At 46.0% G+C, this 16869-nt stretch overlaps 1 protein-coding gene across 2 annotated transcripts in view; it reads right to left on the bottom strand.

Annotated features, from left to right (window-relative positions):
• CEP350 (centrosomal protein 350) overlaps positions 1 to 16869 on the bottom strand; it is a 126273-nt gene that overhangs the window by 105010 nt on the left and 4394 nt on the right. For both annotated transcript variants that reach the window (XM_066624015.1, XM_066624016.1), the window contains exon 2: positions 824 to 935. In XM_066624015.1, the coding sequence (XP_066480112.1) occupies positions 824 to 896 (73 nt within the window). In that variant the 5' untranslated portion in view covers positions 897 to 935. The remainder of the gene's footprint in view (positions 1 to 823; positions 936 to 16869) is intronic.

Genomic DNA, 16869 nt, shown 5'->3' with positions numbered 1-16869 from the left:
CGTCAGAAGGGAAAGCTGAGTGATCGTGCTCCACTTCCTGTTTTGCAGAGCAGGGCACGATCACTCCACTTTCACTTTTCCTGACCTAGGGAGCCCTGCCAAAGGTTGTGCAGGGCTCCCCGCACCCCCAGGAGGCTGCAGGAGGCTTGGGCAAGGGCACCCAAGCCCCTGCAACCCCCCTGAGCAGCACGATCCCTGTCTCCTGGCTGTCCCCGTCCCTTAAGGGGGCAGAGGCCAGGACCCACAGGCCTGGGTTACGACGCCTCAGTTTGAATATCACTGCAATAGCTGCATAGAAATATACTTTAAAATTAGAATGCATAAAAAAGCAGTTACTCAAGTTTAAAACTGTAGTAACACTGGTTTACTAAAAAAAGGTGCCAACAAAAAGTACTTAGTGGCACAGACATGATAAGAAGTTTCTTCCTAAAGATCAAGATATCATATGATTCCTATATCACAACTTATTTTCTAACAGTAGAACAGCCATGGACAGCTTTAAGAGATTTTTTAACAAAGACCAAACAACTTTTGTCACAGACCACTAAAAGCTATGGCAATCATAGCAACCAGAACTGCAGTTTTAACACTCTTTAATGCAAACTTTACTGAAAAATTTCCAAGTACTAAACTGGATGTATATCAACAGAAAGTGGGAGCAAAGTAAAGACTGCGAACATCCTGTGGCCTGACCATTTTCCCTGAATCAGTAGCCTAGTATTCCAATATAGTTTAGGAAGCCATTGTTCCAAAGCACATGCTGCCAAGTTTTAAAGAGAGTCTGGCAAAACTGCTTTCAGAATTACACAAGATAAACTCATACCTCTGATGGAATCTCTATTCTGGGAGGACCTTGGATTTTGTAAAGGCACCTCATTCGGTTTGTTGCTCCACATCGTGTCAATTCACCGACAATGCACAGGCACAAAAATACACTGAGGGTTCAAACACCACAAGGGCACATAAGTATAGTATTTTGAATGTCATGAAAAGAGATGTTACATAAAAATCTGCAAGATATATTCTCACAAGTTAAGTTCAACGAAGTACGGTAATTACAGAACTTGACCCTTAAGATGAGTCAGAGGTGCCTATCTAGCCCAATATCCTATTTTAAATAGTGATCATCCAGGAACCTCACAAGGAGGATGCACTGTTTTAGCTAATTGATTCTCTTGCTTTGCATTAGGTAGTGCTGTCTTATATTAGCTTTTAATCATCTTCTTGTAAGCAAGATTTTGATATACCAGATCTCAAGGACTGGGCATCTACTGGTTTAGGACTTACAGTTTTGCCTACGGGGAAGAAAAATGCACTAGTCGTGTCTTGGCATCCACAGGGATTCTGTTCCCAGAACTCTAGCAGATGCTGAAACCCCCAGATAAACCAATCTGCAAGTCTGGGCATGCCAGAACTCTGCATGTATCTGGAATTGTGCTCTGGCTGCATCCAGAAGGTGTTCTGAGGTCCAGAGAGTCCTTAGAATGTCACTTTCAGTATTTCGGAAAAAACTGAAAGTGACTTTTAAGAGCTTCCAGAAGCTTTAGAAGGCCTCTGGGGCTTAGCCTCAGTGCAGGTCAGGGTACCCGCACTGAGTCAAATCTGATGAAAAATCCATGCATAAAAAAGCCTGACCTGTACTTTGCCAGGCCATCAGTAAATGAGTTAACTTTGGGGTCAAACACAGGGGCATTCCTGAGGGGGGTCCATGGATGACCCAAGATGGTGCAGCTGGGGCGGCGCTATCGCCACCCCAGCCATGCCAACTAAAAGGCTGTCCATGCCTCCTGCCTTCCCCCAAGGCATTCCACATGAAGCCTCCCTGGCCCTCAGAAGGCCTCCTAAGAGAAAAAACTGGAAGTAATGTTTAAAGGCTCCCCACCCACCCCCCACCCCCGATGCCTTACAAGGCCTTCTGGGGGCTGGAGAGGCAGCAGGTGTGAGGGGGTCAACACCCTTGGAGGTGTGCCTCAGGCACCACAGTGGCAAGGACCACAGGTGTCAAACAACAAGTTATAGAGCAAAAGCTGAGACATCCTTTGAAATTCCAAAATTTGTAACCAGCTATGCATTCTTCAAATAGTTTCAGAAATCCTGCAAGACCATTCCTCTAAATTTTAGAACTCAAAATAACATCAGAATATTCAGACAACAGTCCTCTTCAGATCCACAGGTCAATAAAGAAAAACATAATTGAATTAGAAAATACAGTAAAAAAAATACTTTGAGTGCTACAATACTGACAATACACAAGGCCTATTTCAATAATGGATAGAAACTGTTTTATTTGAGATAGAGGGGACAAGTGAAAGAACTCAAGAGATGTGTACCAAATGCAGGAGAAAGTAGTTCACAAATCTTAATTTTGCAGATGGTTTATAAATGGAGGAAGACTGATGCAATACATAGGAAACAGCCACTTCTGTAGGATTTGGCAAGTCTCAAACTCATCACTCAGTGAGAAAAGGGCTGCTATCCAGTGTACGGTTTTTAAAAGGACCCCTAAATAAAACAACAACAACAACAAAAAAGCTATGCAGTCAGACAGCCAGCAGCAGGGTGGAGGCTATCCAGTGTTCTGCATCAAGTGCCACATGTATGATTATATGCCTCTGGGGCATAAGTCATGGGTGTGTCCTCGGTGCAAGGAGCTCCAGGGTCTCAGGGAACGTGTCCGCTCCCTTGAAGCCTTGGTGGCCAACCTGGAGAAGCGCAGGCAGGCAGAGGAGGACCGTGGGGAGACTTCCGGGGACGATCAGGCTTCGTCCCAACCTCAGGCATGCAGCTCCTCTGCTGCCCGGGTGGGAAGTCTTGGGACTGGAGGACGTCATCCTGGAGAGGAGGGAAACAATCCCCTAGGGGGGACCCCTTCTCCAGGGGATGGGCCCATATCCGAGCGCACTCGGGATACTCCTCGGCGGGAGGGGGGTCGGGGGCTTCTTTTAGTGGGGGATTCGATTATTAGAAACATAGAGAGGGGGGTTTGTGACGGATGTGAGGACCGCATGGTGACTTGCCTGCCTGGTGCGAAGGTTGCGGACATCACTTCTCGTCTAGACAGGCTAGTGGACAGTGCTGGGGGAGAGGTAGCGGCTGTGGTGCATGTCGGCACCAACAACGTGGGCAAGTGTAGCTGGGAGGTCCTGGAGGCCAAATTTAGGCTTTTAGGCAGGAAGCTGAAAGCCAGGACCTCAAAGGTAGCGTTCTCTGAAGTGCTACCTGTTCCACGCGCAGGCCCAGCTAGGCAGGCGGAGATCAGGGGTCTCAATGCGTGGATGAGACGGTGGTGTAGGGAGGAGGGGTTTAGATTCGTTAGGCACTGGGGAACTTTTTGGGACAAGCGGGGCCTGTACAAGAGGGACGGGCTCCACTTGAACCAGAATGGAACCAGACTGCTGGCGCATAACATTAAAAAGGTGGCAGAGCAGCTTTTAAACTGATCCCTGGGGGAAGGCCGACAGGAGCCGAGGGGCATCCAGTTCGGGACCCCTCATCCCTATGGGATGAGGATGGGGAGGTTAGAGAACAACAAGACAAAGGCAGGGTAGGAGAAGAAATTGGGAAAGGTAGGGTGATGGGATGTGATAGACGGTTTGGCACAATGAGAGGATGCGGGGACAAAGGAGCAAATAAGCAGCTCATCCTGGGGCATTCCGTGTATAAATGCTTTTATGCGAATGCCCGAAGTCTACGAGCAAAGGTGGGAGAACTGGAATGTCTGGTGACAAGGGAAAATATTGACATAGTGGGCATAACGGAAACCTGGTGGAATGCGGAGAATCAGTGGGATACCGCAATCCCGGGCTATAAACTCTACAGGAGGGACAGGCAGGGGCGTGTTGGAGGTGGGGTGGCCCTTTATGTTAAGGAAGGGATAGAATCCAGCAAAGTAGAGATTGAAGGTGGGTCCAACTCCACCGTAGAATCTCTGTGGGTTAAATTACCAGGCTTGTGCAGCGATGTAATACTGGGGGCGTGCTATCGTCCTCCAGACCAGAAATCTGATGGGGACCTTGAAATGAGGAAACAGATCAGGGAGGTGACAAGGAGGGACAGGGTTGTAATCATGGGGGACTTCAATTTAGTTAGTTAGTTAACCTTTATTGGCATTATAAATATTACAGCAGACAACTGACAACAAAGTGGAACAATACAACCGTTATCCACTAGACTAGTTCAGGAAAACTAAATAGAGAAAAAAGAAATAGGGTCTAGAAAGAAAAGGAGCCAGAAGGGACAACCTTATCCTTTCAGTAAAACAGGTATTAGATAGCGAAAGGTGACTACAAAAATTTTAAAGAAGATTTTATAGAACTAAAGTCCGGCGTTTTTTGTAATATATAGGCCAGGAAACTAGCCACTGAATACGTCAAGGGAGCAATAGAGTCTTCCAACAACTGGGGAAGGGGTGATACCTGAGGGGGGAAATTAGAAATCCAGGATTCTAAATAAATCCTACGATGGGAGTCATGAGAGGGACAAAAAAGCAAAATATGTAAAAGAGTATCCGGGGTCTCCCCACAGAATAAACATAATCGTTTCTCGCGAGGAACTCGCATGAAACGACCATAATGAACAGCTGAGGGAAATATGTTGAGTCTAGCGAGCATGAAGGCTCTCTTCAGTCTAGGATTAGTGAGGTGAAAAAAATAGTTTGAAGTGGCAACAACAAGTTGAGGAAAAAGACCTAGGGAAAGGGGGGAACAGGTCAAATTAAGAGAATTTTTTTAAAGTATTGAATTCAGCTAGGAAAAGGTGGTCTTTGATAATTTTATAAGCTTGAGATAAATTTAGATCAGCAAGTAATTCTACTGATAGGTTAATGGAGTGGAGTTTAGTTTCCACTATTTTAAACCAAATAAAGATATACGTGTCACTCATTAATTCTGTAATTAAAGAGTCAGGGGAAGGAGATAAATGAATCCTTAACCAAAACTTAAAGGTAAAAAGCCAGGCATAAGTGGAGGGAAGGTGTAAACCAAGTTCTAAAAGAATAGTGGGCAACCGTATAAGATTAGGAATACCTAATATCTTTCTAAAAAAGGAAGAAGCAATATGATCCAAATCCTTAGAAACTGCCTGTATCCATATCGGGATACCGTATAATAAATGAGAAATAATTTTTGCTTTAAAAATTTGAATCGCTGCTGGGATGTATTGGTTTCCTGCATTAAAATAAAAATTTGTTATAGCCAAAAGGTGGGTAGTTGTTGAAGAAATAACTGACTTTTTATGTTGAGTCCATGATAAATTATAGTGAAAATGTAAACCTAGATATTTAAAAGATTTAACTTGAGTGTAAGATTGGGAATTGATTGACCATTTAGAAGGAGCCCAGGAGCGGGAAAAAACCATAATTTTTGTTTTGTTGGCATTAATTACAAGATCATTAGAATGACAATAAACTTGAAATTTGGAAATGAGCTCACGAAGACCGGATTTTGTGAGTGAGAGAAGTACTGTATCATCGGCGTAAAGAAGAATCGGAATTGGCTTTTTATTTATTACAGGAAAGGAATGAGAGGTGGTGGTTAAGCTGGCAGGAAGATCGGCAATGAATAAATTAAAAAGAAGAGGGGCAAGGATGCAACCTTGCCTCACTCCTTTATTGATAGGAAAACTAGAAGAGAGAATATTGGTAAAAGGAAGACGGATTTGACATTTATTATGGGAATGAAGTTGCTGTAACAAAAACAGAAGCCTCTGGTCAATGCCCCAGTTGAATAACTTTTTCCATAAAAGGGCTCTATTTATCGAGTCAAAAGCACCTTGTAGGTCGATAAAGGCTACATATAGATTTGATTTATGATGTATGGAATATTTCTGGGCAAGAAAAGAAAGTGCAAAGGCATGATCCAGAGTAGAAACACCCTGGCGAAAACCTGATTGTTCGACTCCTGGAAGGTTTTTCAAACGAGCCCAGGATGACAGCTTTTGAAGAAGGAATTTGGCATAAAGCTTCTCTATACAAGATAAAAGACTTATAGGACGATAATTTGACGGGGAAGCGGGGTCACCTTTCTTAAAAATTGGAAGAAGAAATGAACAGCGCCAGATATCTGGGAATAGACCTGTAGAATTTATCGTGGTAAAAAGAGAAGCCAGGGGAGCAGCCCACCAACCAGGATTAGTAAGAAGAATTTCATTGATGATAAAATCTGGGCTGGGGGCTTTGGCTGATTTTAAGGAAGTTATGAGTTGATAAATTTCCAGTGGGGAAACCGATGGCCATTCAGGGACTTTTTGGAGATCAATATTAGAGATAAGGAGGGAAGAAGAATAGAAAATTTTGGAAAAATAATCTGTCCACGTGGCTTCTGGAATGTCAGAGTAGATGACAGGGGTTGGATGACTTGCCCTAGTAACTGCGTCCCAAAAAGTTTTATGGTTTTTGGAAATAATGGCTTGATGGAGAATGGACCACTTCCCAAGGGCAAAAAGATGTTGTTTTTCCTGGAAATACTTTCGGCAGGCGGTCCGTAGTTGAAAATAATATTGTAAATTGTAAGAAGATGGATTATTCCGAAAAAAAAGAAAAAGGGTACGCACCTGCTTTTTTAATTTCCAACACTCCTCGTCAAACCATGTATTTTTTGTAAAACGAGGAGGATTACTTGGGCTAGCCATCCTCAAGTGATCTACCAAGGAAGAGATTATAGCTTGGAAAGCTTCAATCACATCAGTAGTGGCCCGAGAGGCAAATAGTAAACGCAATTGGGAGTTAGTTTCAGGTGCCTGAGTCCACTGGGACAGGGCTTGCTCCGCAACTGGTGACCATCTGTAGGGACGGCTTGGATTGGGGAGAGAAAGAGAAGAGACAGGGGAATCAAAGGGAATATTAAGAATAAGTGCAACTGGCAAGTGATCACTCTCAGAACGGGTGCAGACACAGAAATCTGATAAAAGGGGCAGGAGGGCAGGAGAAACTAGGGCATAATCTATTACACTAGCACCTCTTGGAGAGAGGTGGGTAAAATCGCCTGGAGGGGACTTCAATTATCCTCATATTGACTGGGTCAATTTGTGTTCTTGTCACGATAAGGAAACCGGATTTCTTGACGTGCTAAATGGCTGTGGCTTAGATCAGCTAGTCACGGAGCCCACCACAGGACAGGTGACTCTGGATTTAATATTGTGCGGTACGCAGGACCTGGTTAGAGATGTAAACGTTACTGAGCCATTGGGGAACAGTGATCATGCTGCAATCCGTTTTGACGTGCACGTTGGGGGAAGAATATCAGGCAAATCTCTAACAAAAACCCTTGACTTCCGACGGGCAGACTTCCCTCAAATGAGGAGGCTGGTTAGAAGGAGGTTGAAAGGGAGGGTAAAAAGAGTCCAATCTCTCCAGAGTGCATGGAGGCTGCTTAAAACAACAGTAATAGAGGCCCAGCAGAGGTGTATACCGCAAAGAAAGAAGGGTTCCACTAAATCCAGGAGGGTGCCCGCATGGCTAACCAGCCAAGTTAGAGAGGCTGTGAAGGGCAAGGAAGCTTCCTTCCATAAATGGAAGTCTTGCCCTAATGAGGAGAATAAAAAGGAACATAAACTGTGGCAAAAGAAATGTAAGAAGGTGATATGGGAGGCCAAGCGAGACTATGAGGAACGCATGGCCAGCAACATTAAGGGGAATAATAAAAGCTTCTTCAAATATGTTAGAAGCAGGAAACCCGCCAGAGAAGCGGTTGGCCCTCTGGATGGTGAGGGAGGGAAAGGGGAGATAAAAGGAGACTTAGAGATGGCAGAGAAATTAAATGAGTTCTTTGCATCTGTCTTCACGGCAGAAGGCCTCGGGCAGATACCGCTGCCCGAAAGGCTCCTCCTGACCGAGGAGTTAAGTCAGATAGAGGTTAAAAGAGATGTTTCAGACCTCATTGATAAATTAAAGATCAATAAGTCACTGGGCCCTGATGGCATCCACCCAAGGGTTATTAAGGAATTGAAGAATGAAGTTGCAGATCTCTTGACTAAGGTATGCAACTTGTCCCTCAAAATGGCCACGGTGCCAGAAGATTGGAGGATAGCAAATGTCACACCTATTTTTAAAAAGGGAAAGAGGGGGGACCCGGGAAACTATAGGCCGGTCAGCCTAACATCCATACCGGGTAAGATGGTGGAATGCCTCATCAAAGATAGGATCTCAAAACACATAGACGAACAGGCCTTGCTGAGAGAGAGTCAGCATGGCTTCTGTAAGGGTAAGTCTTGCCTCACGAACCTTATAGAATTCTTTGAAAAGGTCAACAGGCATGTGGATGCGGGAGAACCCATAGACATTATATATCTGGACTTTCAGAAGGCGTTTGACACGGTCCCTCACCAAAGGCTACTGAAAAAACTCCACAGTCAGGGAATTAGAGGACAGGTCCTCTCGTGGATTGAGAACTGGTTGGAGGCCAGGAAGCAGAGAGTGGGTGTCAATGGGCAATTTTCACAATGGAGAGAGGTGAAAAGCGGTGTGCCCCAAGGATCTGTCCTGGGACCGGTGCTTTTCAACCTCTTCATAAATGACCTGGAGACAGGGTTGAGCAGTGAAGTGGCTAAGTTTGCAGACGACACCAAACTTTTCCGAGTGGTAAAGACCAGAAGTGATTGTGAGGAGCTCCAGAAGGACCTCTCCAGACTGGCAGAATGGGCAGCAAAATGGCAGATGCGCTTCAATGTCAGTAAGTGTAAAGTCATGCACATTGGGGCAAAAAATCAAAACTTTAGATATAGGCTGATGGGTTCTGAGCTGTCTGTGACAGATCAGGAGAGAGATCTTGGGGTGGTGGTGGACAGGTCGATGAAAGTGTCGACCCAATGTGCGGCAGCAGTGAAGAAGGCCAATTCTATGCTTGGGATCATTAGGAAGGGTATTGAGAACAAAACGGCTAGTATTATAATGCCGTTGTACAAATCGATGGTAAGGCCACACCTGGAGTATTGTGTCCAGTTCTGGTCGCCGCATCTCAAAAAAGACATAGTGGAAATGGAAAAGGTGCAAAAGAGAGCGACTAAGATGATTACGGGGCTGGGGCACCTTCCTAATGAGGAAAGGCTACGGCGTTTGGGCCTCTTCAGCCTAGAAAAGAGACGCCTGAGGGGGGACATGATTGAGACATACAAAATTATGCAGGGGATGGGCAGAGTGGAAAGGGAGATGCTCTTTACACTCTCACATAATACCAGAACCAGGGGACATCCACTAAAATTGAGTGTTGGGCGGGTTAGGACAGACAAAAGAAAATATTTCTTTACTCAGCGTGTGGTCGGTCTGTGGAACTCCTTGCCACAGGATGTGGTGCTGGCGTCTAGCCTAGACGCCTTTAAAAGGGGATTGGACAAGTTTCTGGAGGAAAAATCCATTATGGGGTACAAGCCATGATGTGTATGCGCAACCTCCTGATTTTAGAAATGGGTTAAGTCAGAATGCCAGATGTAGGGGAGGGCACCAGGATGAGGTCTCTTGTTATCTGGTGTGCTCCCTGGGGCATTTGGTGGGCCGCTGTGAGATACAGGAAGCTGGACTAGATGGGCCTATGGCCTGATCCAGTGGGGCTGTTCTTATGTTCTTATCACCTATAATATCCTCCTCTAAAATTAATCTGGATCTAAAATTTATAATAGATTATTTCAGAGTTTGGGACCTCTAAATCCTCTGAGGGAGATGGGCAGCAACACAATTTCAACACTGCCATGACAAAAGCTTGTGATCTAGTGGTCACAGCTGGTGGTTGCTATGGCCCTCTAGAGGGTGCGGGGAGCCCACAGTCACCTCTGCTTCGGAACTGCTTCCTAACGCGATTGCTTCCTAACCCACTTTTGGTTTTTGGTTGAAAACTGGAAGAACAATTGCGTTAGGGAGCAGTTCTGAGGTGCGGGGAGACTTGCAGATGAGGCCGTGGGCCATGAGTCATAGTGACTGGCAGGTATGTGTAAAAGCCCCATTGTAGCTGTGGCAGTGCAAACACAGGAGTGATGTAGCAACGTCACCACTACCCCCTTAAAGGGGTAGCAACCACTTTTCACTGGCTAGAGCGTTGTGACATCTCAGTTCCGAAACCGCTAGATTGCTTGGTACAACAGTAATTTGCAGTTCATTTAAGAGAAGCGTTCACAAAGGATTTGTTTTCTAAACTGCAGACACCTAAAAGATATATGTTTTCAGGTAAGAAAAGTAGATTCAGAAAGGCACTGCGCTACTCCTACTGCCACTATCAGACATTATTGTTTGGACCACTAAACAACAGGGGGTTGGAGCTGAACAGAAAAGAACTTGACAGGTTGGAAATGTTGTTCTGCCACACCTACAATATTGCAAATTACCACAGTAAATAGTACAGAAGATAGAGGGGGAATCTGACAATGATTGAAGCCAAAGCTCTGACTACAATCCTCATAAAGCACTAGAAAGTGTTCATACCATTTCAGCAGACTCTGCTCACACACCACATTGATAATATGGTGTACACTATGTTTCAATCATTTTTGTGTAATATGGTGTACACAAGTGTACACTATGTTTCAATCATTTTTGTAATTTAGTTTCTCAAATTTTTCAGCAAATATGGAGAAAAGTCTGGTAAAAACCATTCATTATACAGGCTCTGTACAAACCTGGCTTTATTCTAGAAAATGTCTTCCCAAGATTACAAAGATGTTTTTTGTTTTAACTCTTGACTCATGAATATATGAAGTTGCCTTATACTGAGCAAGACTTAGTACCAATTCCTATAACCCAGTTGTTTATTCTGACTGACAGCTATTTTAAAAGGTCAGGAAGGCGTCTATTCCTATCCTGCTACTTAAGATGACAAAACCATGTGTTTGAACTTAAATCTGCTACCACACAGAACACAAGACAACACTGGAGAAAATACCCAACAGACTTAACAAAAAATAGAAACCACTTTCTTAGAAAGAAAGAAAGAAAGAAAGAAAGAAAGAAAGAAAGAAAGAAAGAAAGAAAGAAAGAAAGAAAGAAAGAAAGCAAGCAAGCAAGCAAGCAAGCAAGCAAGCAAGCAAGCAAGCAAGCATAAGGGTGCAATCCTAACCAACTTTCCAGGACTGACAGCTGTGCCAATGTGGTGTGCACTGCATCCTGCAGTGGGGAGGTAGTCAAGGGGGCCTCCTCAAGCTAAGGACATGTTTGCTGCCTTACCTTGGGGGCTACACTGCAGCTAAGTCAGTGCTGGAAAGTTGGTTAGGACTTTTCCTTTAAGATTTTACAGTTGTGCTCTCCCCACACTGGAAGCAAAGAGTAGTTGCTAGCAGATGCTGAGAAAGTGTTTAACTTGAATGAAAAATTTAATTACCATACAATGTGAACAATTCTGGTACAACCAAAACCCAAGCTGTGAATGAATTTCGGAATTGGCCCATCATTCTAACTACAATGTCTGATTAGTGTAGATATTATTTTACAGTTGCAGTAGTGTTTCTGTGGGACTGGATCTTACAGTGGGCTTATAGAAAACAAGTAGGATACTAAAGAAAATGAACAGTAAATTTGTGGTGCAGTTAGGGGACAGAGGCAAGGAGGAAAAAATATCAAGAAGGAAGGAAGGAAAAAGGACACAATTTTTCTTCCCACTTCCTTGAGATCTTCACTTGCTCTAATATTTATACTCCACTCTCACTCACATAGACAAAACCTCCCTGCTCAGCCAAACCTGAAAATTTTATTGCTACATTGGGGGGGGTGAGTGGAAGAGGAGAATCCTTTGCGATTCTGGGGAGTGGCAAAAGGAAAACGGTCATTTTCCCCTTTTCTTCTTCCTGAATTATGTTCCCTGCAGTATAATGTGAAACAGGGGAAAAAGGTTTTTTAATTTTGATTTTTTTATTATCCTCATGGTATGCATATCTTCCCCATCCAACCCCCCCAAATATGTAAGTTATTAGAGGTTTTGAGCAAGACAATTCCTCTCTCACCTCCCCCCTTCATTTTGTGCTTTTTTCAATTGACACCTTCAACATTTCGTATCTAAATCTGCCTTTTTTCAACTGGGACAATCAGAAAAAGGGACATCTCTGGAGCATACCTAGGAAGCTGTGGAAAAGGGGAGATTTGAGCTTACCTGTGAATTCCCTTACTCAGTGGACTCCATGCCAGGGTCAGTCCTCCACAGCTGGGTAGCTCCTCCCTCACAGGAAGGCAGGTCAGGCAGAAGCCTTCTTGTGAGGAGGGGCTCCCCCTGTGCCCACAAACTGAGAAAGCAGAAGGAAACCCCTCCCCATCTTTGGATCAACTGGCTGAGCTCCCAACTCTTCACCCCCCGCCACCCCCCACCCCGCTTTCCTCTGACCCCTCTAATGGGGCACTCTATATCTTGGTCCTTATATAGGCTATTCTATCCTTTTTTTTAAATTCCCAGACGTCAGGCTGTGAGGGTGGGCAGATTGACCCTGCCATGGAGTCCACTGCAAAGGGGAATTAACAGGTAAGCTCAAATCTTCCCTTTCTCCGGTGGGCTCTCCATGGCAGGGTCAGTCCTCCACGTGCTCCTCAAGGGTGGAAACCGCCTGAAGAATGGGAGACCATGCTCTGCAAGTATGTGCCTGCTCTGCACATACCGCTCTGCAAGTATGCGCAGAAGGCTGCATCCACAGTCGTGAAAGTTTCAGTCTTGTAGTGTTTGATAAAGGTGTGTGGGGAGCTCCAGGTCGCTGCCCTGCACACCTGCTCTAGGGATGGGCAGGTCCTAAAAGCCGCAGTGGTGCTCAACCTCCAGGCAGCTAAATGGAGCATTCGCAGGTGCAGGAGCGAACCATGAAGGAGAAGGTCTTGTCTCAGAGAAGATGAAGAAGATGGAGCTTGCTCTCAGGAGGATGTCATCAAGGTAGGGGAAGGCTGCAATTCCTTGAGTCCATAGATGGGCTATGAAGATACCCTCGGCGCCAAGGAAAGTCCAAACAGAACAGCTCTGTTCTGGTAGTGGACTCCATCATACCAGAAGTGCAGGAACCTTCTGTGAGCAGGGAGGACTGGCAAATGAAGGTAAGTCTCCTGCAAATCCAAGGAGGTGAGGAAGTTGTCCTTTTGAATGGCCAGAAGGATGGATCTTAGGGTCTCCATTTTGAACTTCTGCTGCTGTATCCATCAGTTGAGCTACCGGAGGTTGAGGATGGCTCTGGTGTCTCCTGATTTCTTGGGGACCATGGTGGGAGCAGGCCCTCAGAGACCGCTTAAGGGCAGGGACCTGGTCTATGGCACCTCTCTGAAGCAAGTGAAGAATGGCCTCGAGAGTCTTGGAGATGGCAGGTGGATCTGCAAGCCTGGATGAATTGGTCCCTCGGAACAGTATGAAACTCGAGGGCATATCCTTTCCTCACAGTGTCCCTGAGCTAGCTGTCGGAGGTTACGGAGTCCCACCTGTGGGTGAAAAACTGCAGCCTTCCCCTGATTGGGAGTGTGGAGAAAGTTGGGTAGTCGTTGTTTGCCGTTCTTGGCTGGGAATGTAGCCTAAAAGAGGTCTTTCTGGGCTGCCAGATGGATTGCTGGCTACTGTAGAAGTTGCCTGAGGTGGAGCTCTTGGGCCACAAAAGGAGTGCTGGTGCTGCTTGAAAGGAGGCCTTGATGCTTTGCACTTGGTGGGGAGCATCTTCCGCTTACCCTTGGTCTCCACTAGGAGGGGTTCAAGGTCCTCACCAAACAAGCTTGGACCTGTGGAAGGGGAGGGCCGCCATCTTGGTGCAAGACACTGAATTCATGGCCCAGTTACAGAGCCAGGTGCTTGTTCAAATGGCCACACTCGCTGCCATGGCTCTGGTAAAGAACTGAATGGAATCAGCCGTGGCATCTGCTATGAAAGCAAGAGCCAAAGCCATCCTTCTGATGTCAGATTGTGCCTTAGCAGGGAGTCAGTGGTGCTCAGCGAACTGCTGCATCCAGAGCACGAGGGTCTAGCACAGGGTTGCTCAATAGGTGGATCGCGATCTACCGGTAGATCGCGAGGCAAAATGAGTAGATCGCGGAGTGCCGACCCCCCCCCTTCAGGTGCCTCTGGGAGGAAACGCCGGGAGTAAGGCCCATTGTACTCAATGGGGCTTACTCCCAGGTAAGTGTGGCTAGGATTGCAGCCTCACAGCCTAATCCTAGGCATGTCTACTCAGGAGTAAGTCCCGTTATACTCAGTGGGGCTCAAGGTACACTAACATACATTGTACACATAAATGTTATATGTTATGATGGCGCGAACATTGTAAAAAAAACTCTGGTAGATCTCCAGGCCTTGCTGGGTTTCAAAGTAGCTCTCGAGCCAAAAAAGTGTGAGCACCCCTGGTCTAGCACATAGGGATGATGCCACAGAAGCCTTGAGGGAGGTGGCCAATACCTCAAATGCCCACTGGGCAGCCATCTCAATTGTTTAGTCCACTGAGTCTTTAGGGAGACTCTTGGTATCAGACGGTAGGACCAACGTGGAGCTCAGACCTGCTATGAGGACGTCCACCAGGGGCAGCTTAAATCTGGGTACATTGTTCTTGTCAACCCTTATAGAATCTACCGGCAGGATGACTGGAGTCCCTAGACTTGCAGGGGGTAGCCCATTCCCTGTGTATAATCTGTTTGAAAAAGTCAAGTAAGGGAAACCCCTGAAGGACTTCCTGTTGACTGGAAAGACTGAGGCTGCCTCCCCAACGAGAGGAAGAGGACTGGGGCTCCGAAGTGGAAGGTGGAGCTGGCTGGAGTTCAAGATCACTTTTTACAATCCCCTGAAAAAGCCTGGGAAAAGAGTCGAACAGGAGAGAGCCCTGATTGTGGGGGCGGGGCCTCCTCCTCAGAAATCTCTCCCTCCTGAGACGAAGAAGCTCCTCTAGCTGTAGCTCAGGGATGCCATGAAAGGGGCAATATTGGCTACTGGTGTTCCCAGATTTATTTTGTTTCTTGGCCTGGGAAAGTGAAATCACCACCCCGATTTCAGCAGGCCTGAGTTGGAAACCCAAGGGGTGCCTCAGAGGGGATGATGCCTGCTGAGGGCCAGAAGGAATGGGGGCCCCAGAGGAAGCAAGTCCTGAATGGTGACAATCGCTGAAGCTATGCTCGCAGATACCGAGGCCTGGACCATGCTGTGGATGGTGGCTGTGAGATTGTCCCAATTGATGGTAGCCCCAATAGTTGGAGGGAGGCCAGGGCCAGGCCAGGCCCTGGCAGGGGCAACAATACCCTCCTTAGATGGGCTAGCCATTTCAAAGGAGCCCTGGTAATAACTTTTTTGGAGGGGGGGGTCACAAAAGGCTGCTGCCCCGGGGTGACTCACAGGTTGGAAGAGGAAGGCTGGAGTCCCTCAGTTGCCGATCCCAGATGGTACGTGTGGCAGGAGGCTGCAGCCTGGGTAATTGCACCCCCAGCGTTTCTCCACTTGGCTGCTGGGGGGAACCTTCAGTGAGGCTTCTCCGCAGAGCAGAAGGGAACTCCTGATGCTGCTGCTTCCAATCAAAAGGAGGTGCAGAAGCCACCTGCAGGTGACCAGATGTGCATCACATGGTTGGAGCAATGGCACAAGCTCACTGTGCGGTCACTGGAGCTCAGCCATGGCCACGCCCTCCTTCACTGCTCAACCCCAGCGGGGAGAGCGGGGGCCCTATAATTATCCAGCCAGTGTGACCCTCGTCCTCTGTCCCCACCGCAGGTGACAGTCAGAGGGGCTTGGGCAGCCAAGATGGCCGCCACAACTGCCTCTTCAGGAAAAAGGTCCCAGAAGTGGGGAAGTCGCAGGAGGCAGTAGCACAGGAAAGGAGGGAGCCTTCCTGCACTAGCTGTGGAGGGTCTTGCAGTGATGGGGGCGAACAGCCCAAGTAAAAGGAGAAAGACAAAGGAAAAAACTCCGCTGGTCAGCCTGGCTGGCCAGCAGCACTGTAAAGCCCAACCTGCTCATCCGAAGGAAAGGTCAGTCTGGTGATGCAACAGGAGCCCCTCCCCACAGGAAGACTGAACTGCCTGAACTGCTTTCCTGTGAGAGAGGAGCTACCCACCTGTGGATGACTGACCCTGTCATGGAGAAAGAGAAAATCAGCCATCAAGGGATATCACAACCAGGATGCCTCTCTTGAGAAGCCACCAAAATACTTCCCAATAAGCCTACCCAACCCCACATGTGGCTATGTATTCATAGTTTTAACTGTGCCATTTTTTTCCATTTCTGTCCCCAATGGGGGATTAGTTTTAAAATAACTTCTGCATGTTTTGGTTTCCCCAGATATGATTTATGATATGATATGATATATGATTTGAGACAACTCTAATATTGTTTGGTGGCAAAACAAGGCCACCCACAATGGCTACCTATTTTGTTATTCAAAGGAATGAAAATAGTTGGCTACCAAGTCATACATGTATTTAGTTTCAAAATAAGTTTTTGTTTTATTTTAAAAGAGGGGATCAAAGTTATAAGGAAGTTAAAAGGGTCAGACTTTCTAGGATGGTCTGACATAATTTACAGTAAATTATTGTAGTAATTTACAGCAATGGAATTTCAATTACGAAAGTCATATACTGTAAAAAAATCAGAGAAAGTACCAACAAATCAAAGGTGTCACATGGATAACAAGATTTTTTTCAGAAAATAAAAGTCTTGCCAAGTGACAAGAACAAGGAGGAGTACAAACTCTGGTACAACAAACATTAATTGACAAATTAAGGATTTAAGGAGTCAGTGGGTCCAAACAGAATATGCCTGAGAGTTCTTCAAGAACTTGTGAAATAGCCGATATACTGAAAAAAAAAATACACAGCATTGCTAAAAGCAAATAATCAGCAAGGAAGCCAAAAATAACTAATGGTAGAATACTGCAATGCACTCTGTGTGGGGCTGCCCCAAGAACTGCTTGGAAATCTTCAACTGGCACAACTGACAGCTAGGCTTTTAGCAAGACTTGTTGAGAGCA

The sequence above is a fragment of the Tiliqua scincoides genome, chromosome 4 (genome assembly GCF_035046505.1).
Source record: "Tiliqua scincoides isolate rTilSci1 chromosome 4, rTilSci1.hap2, whole genome shotgun sequence".
Lineage (NCBI taxonomy): Eukaryota > Metazoa > Chordata > Lepidosauria > Squamata > Scincidae > Tiliqua > Tiliqua scincoides.
Note: the sequence above shows the minus strand (reverse complement) of the source record. Positions and strands in the feature narration are given on the sequence as shown.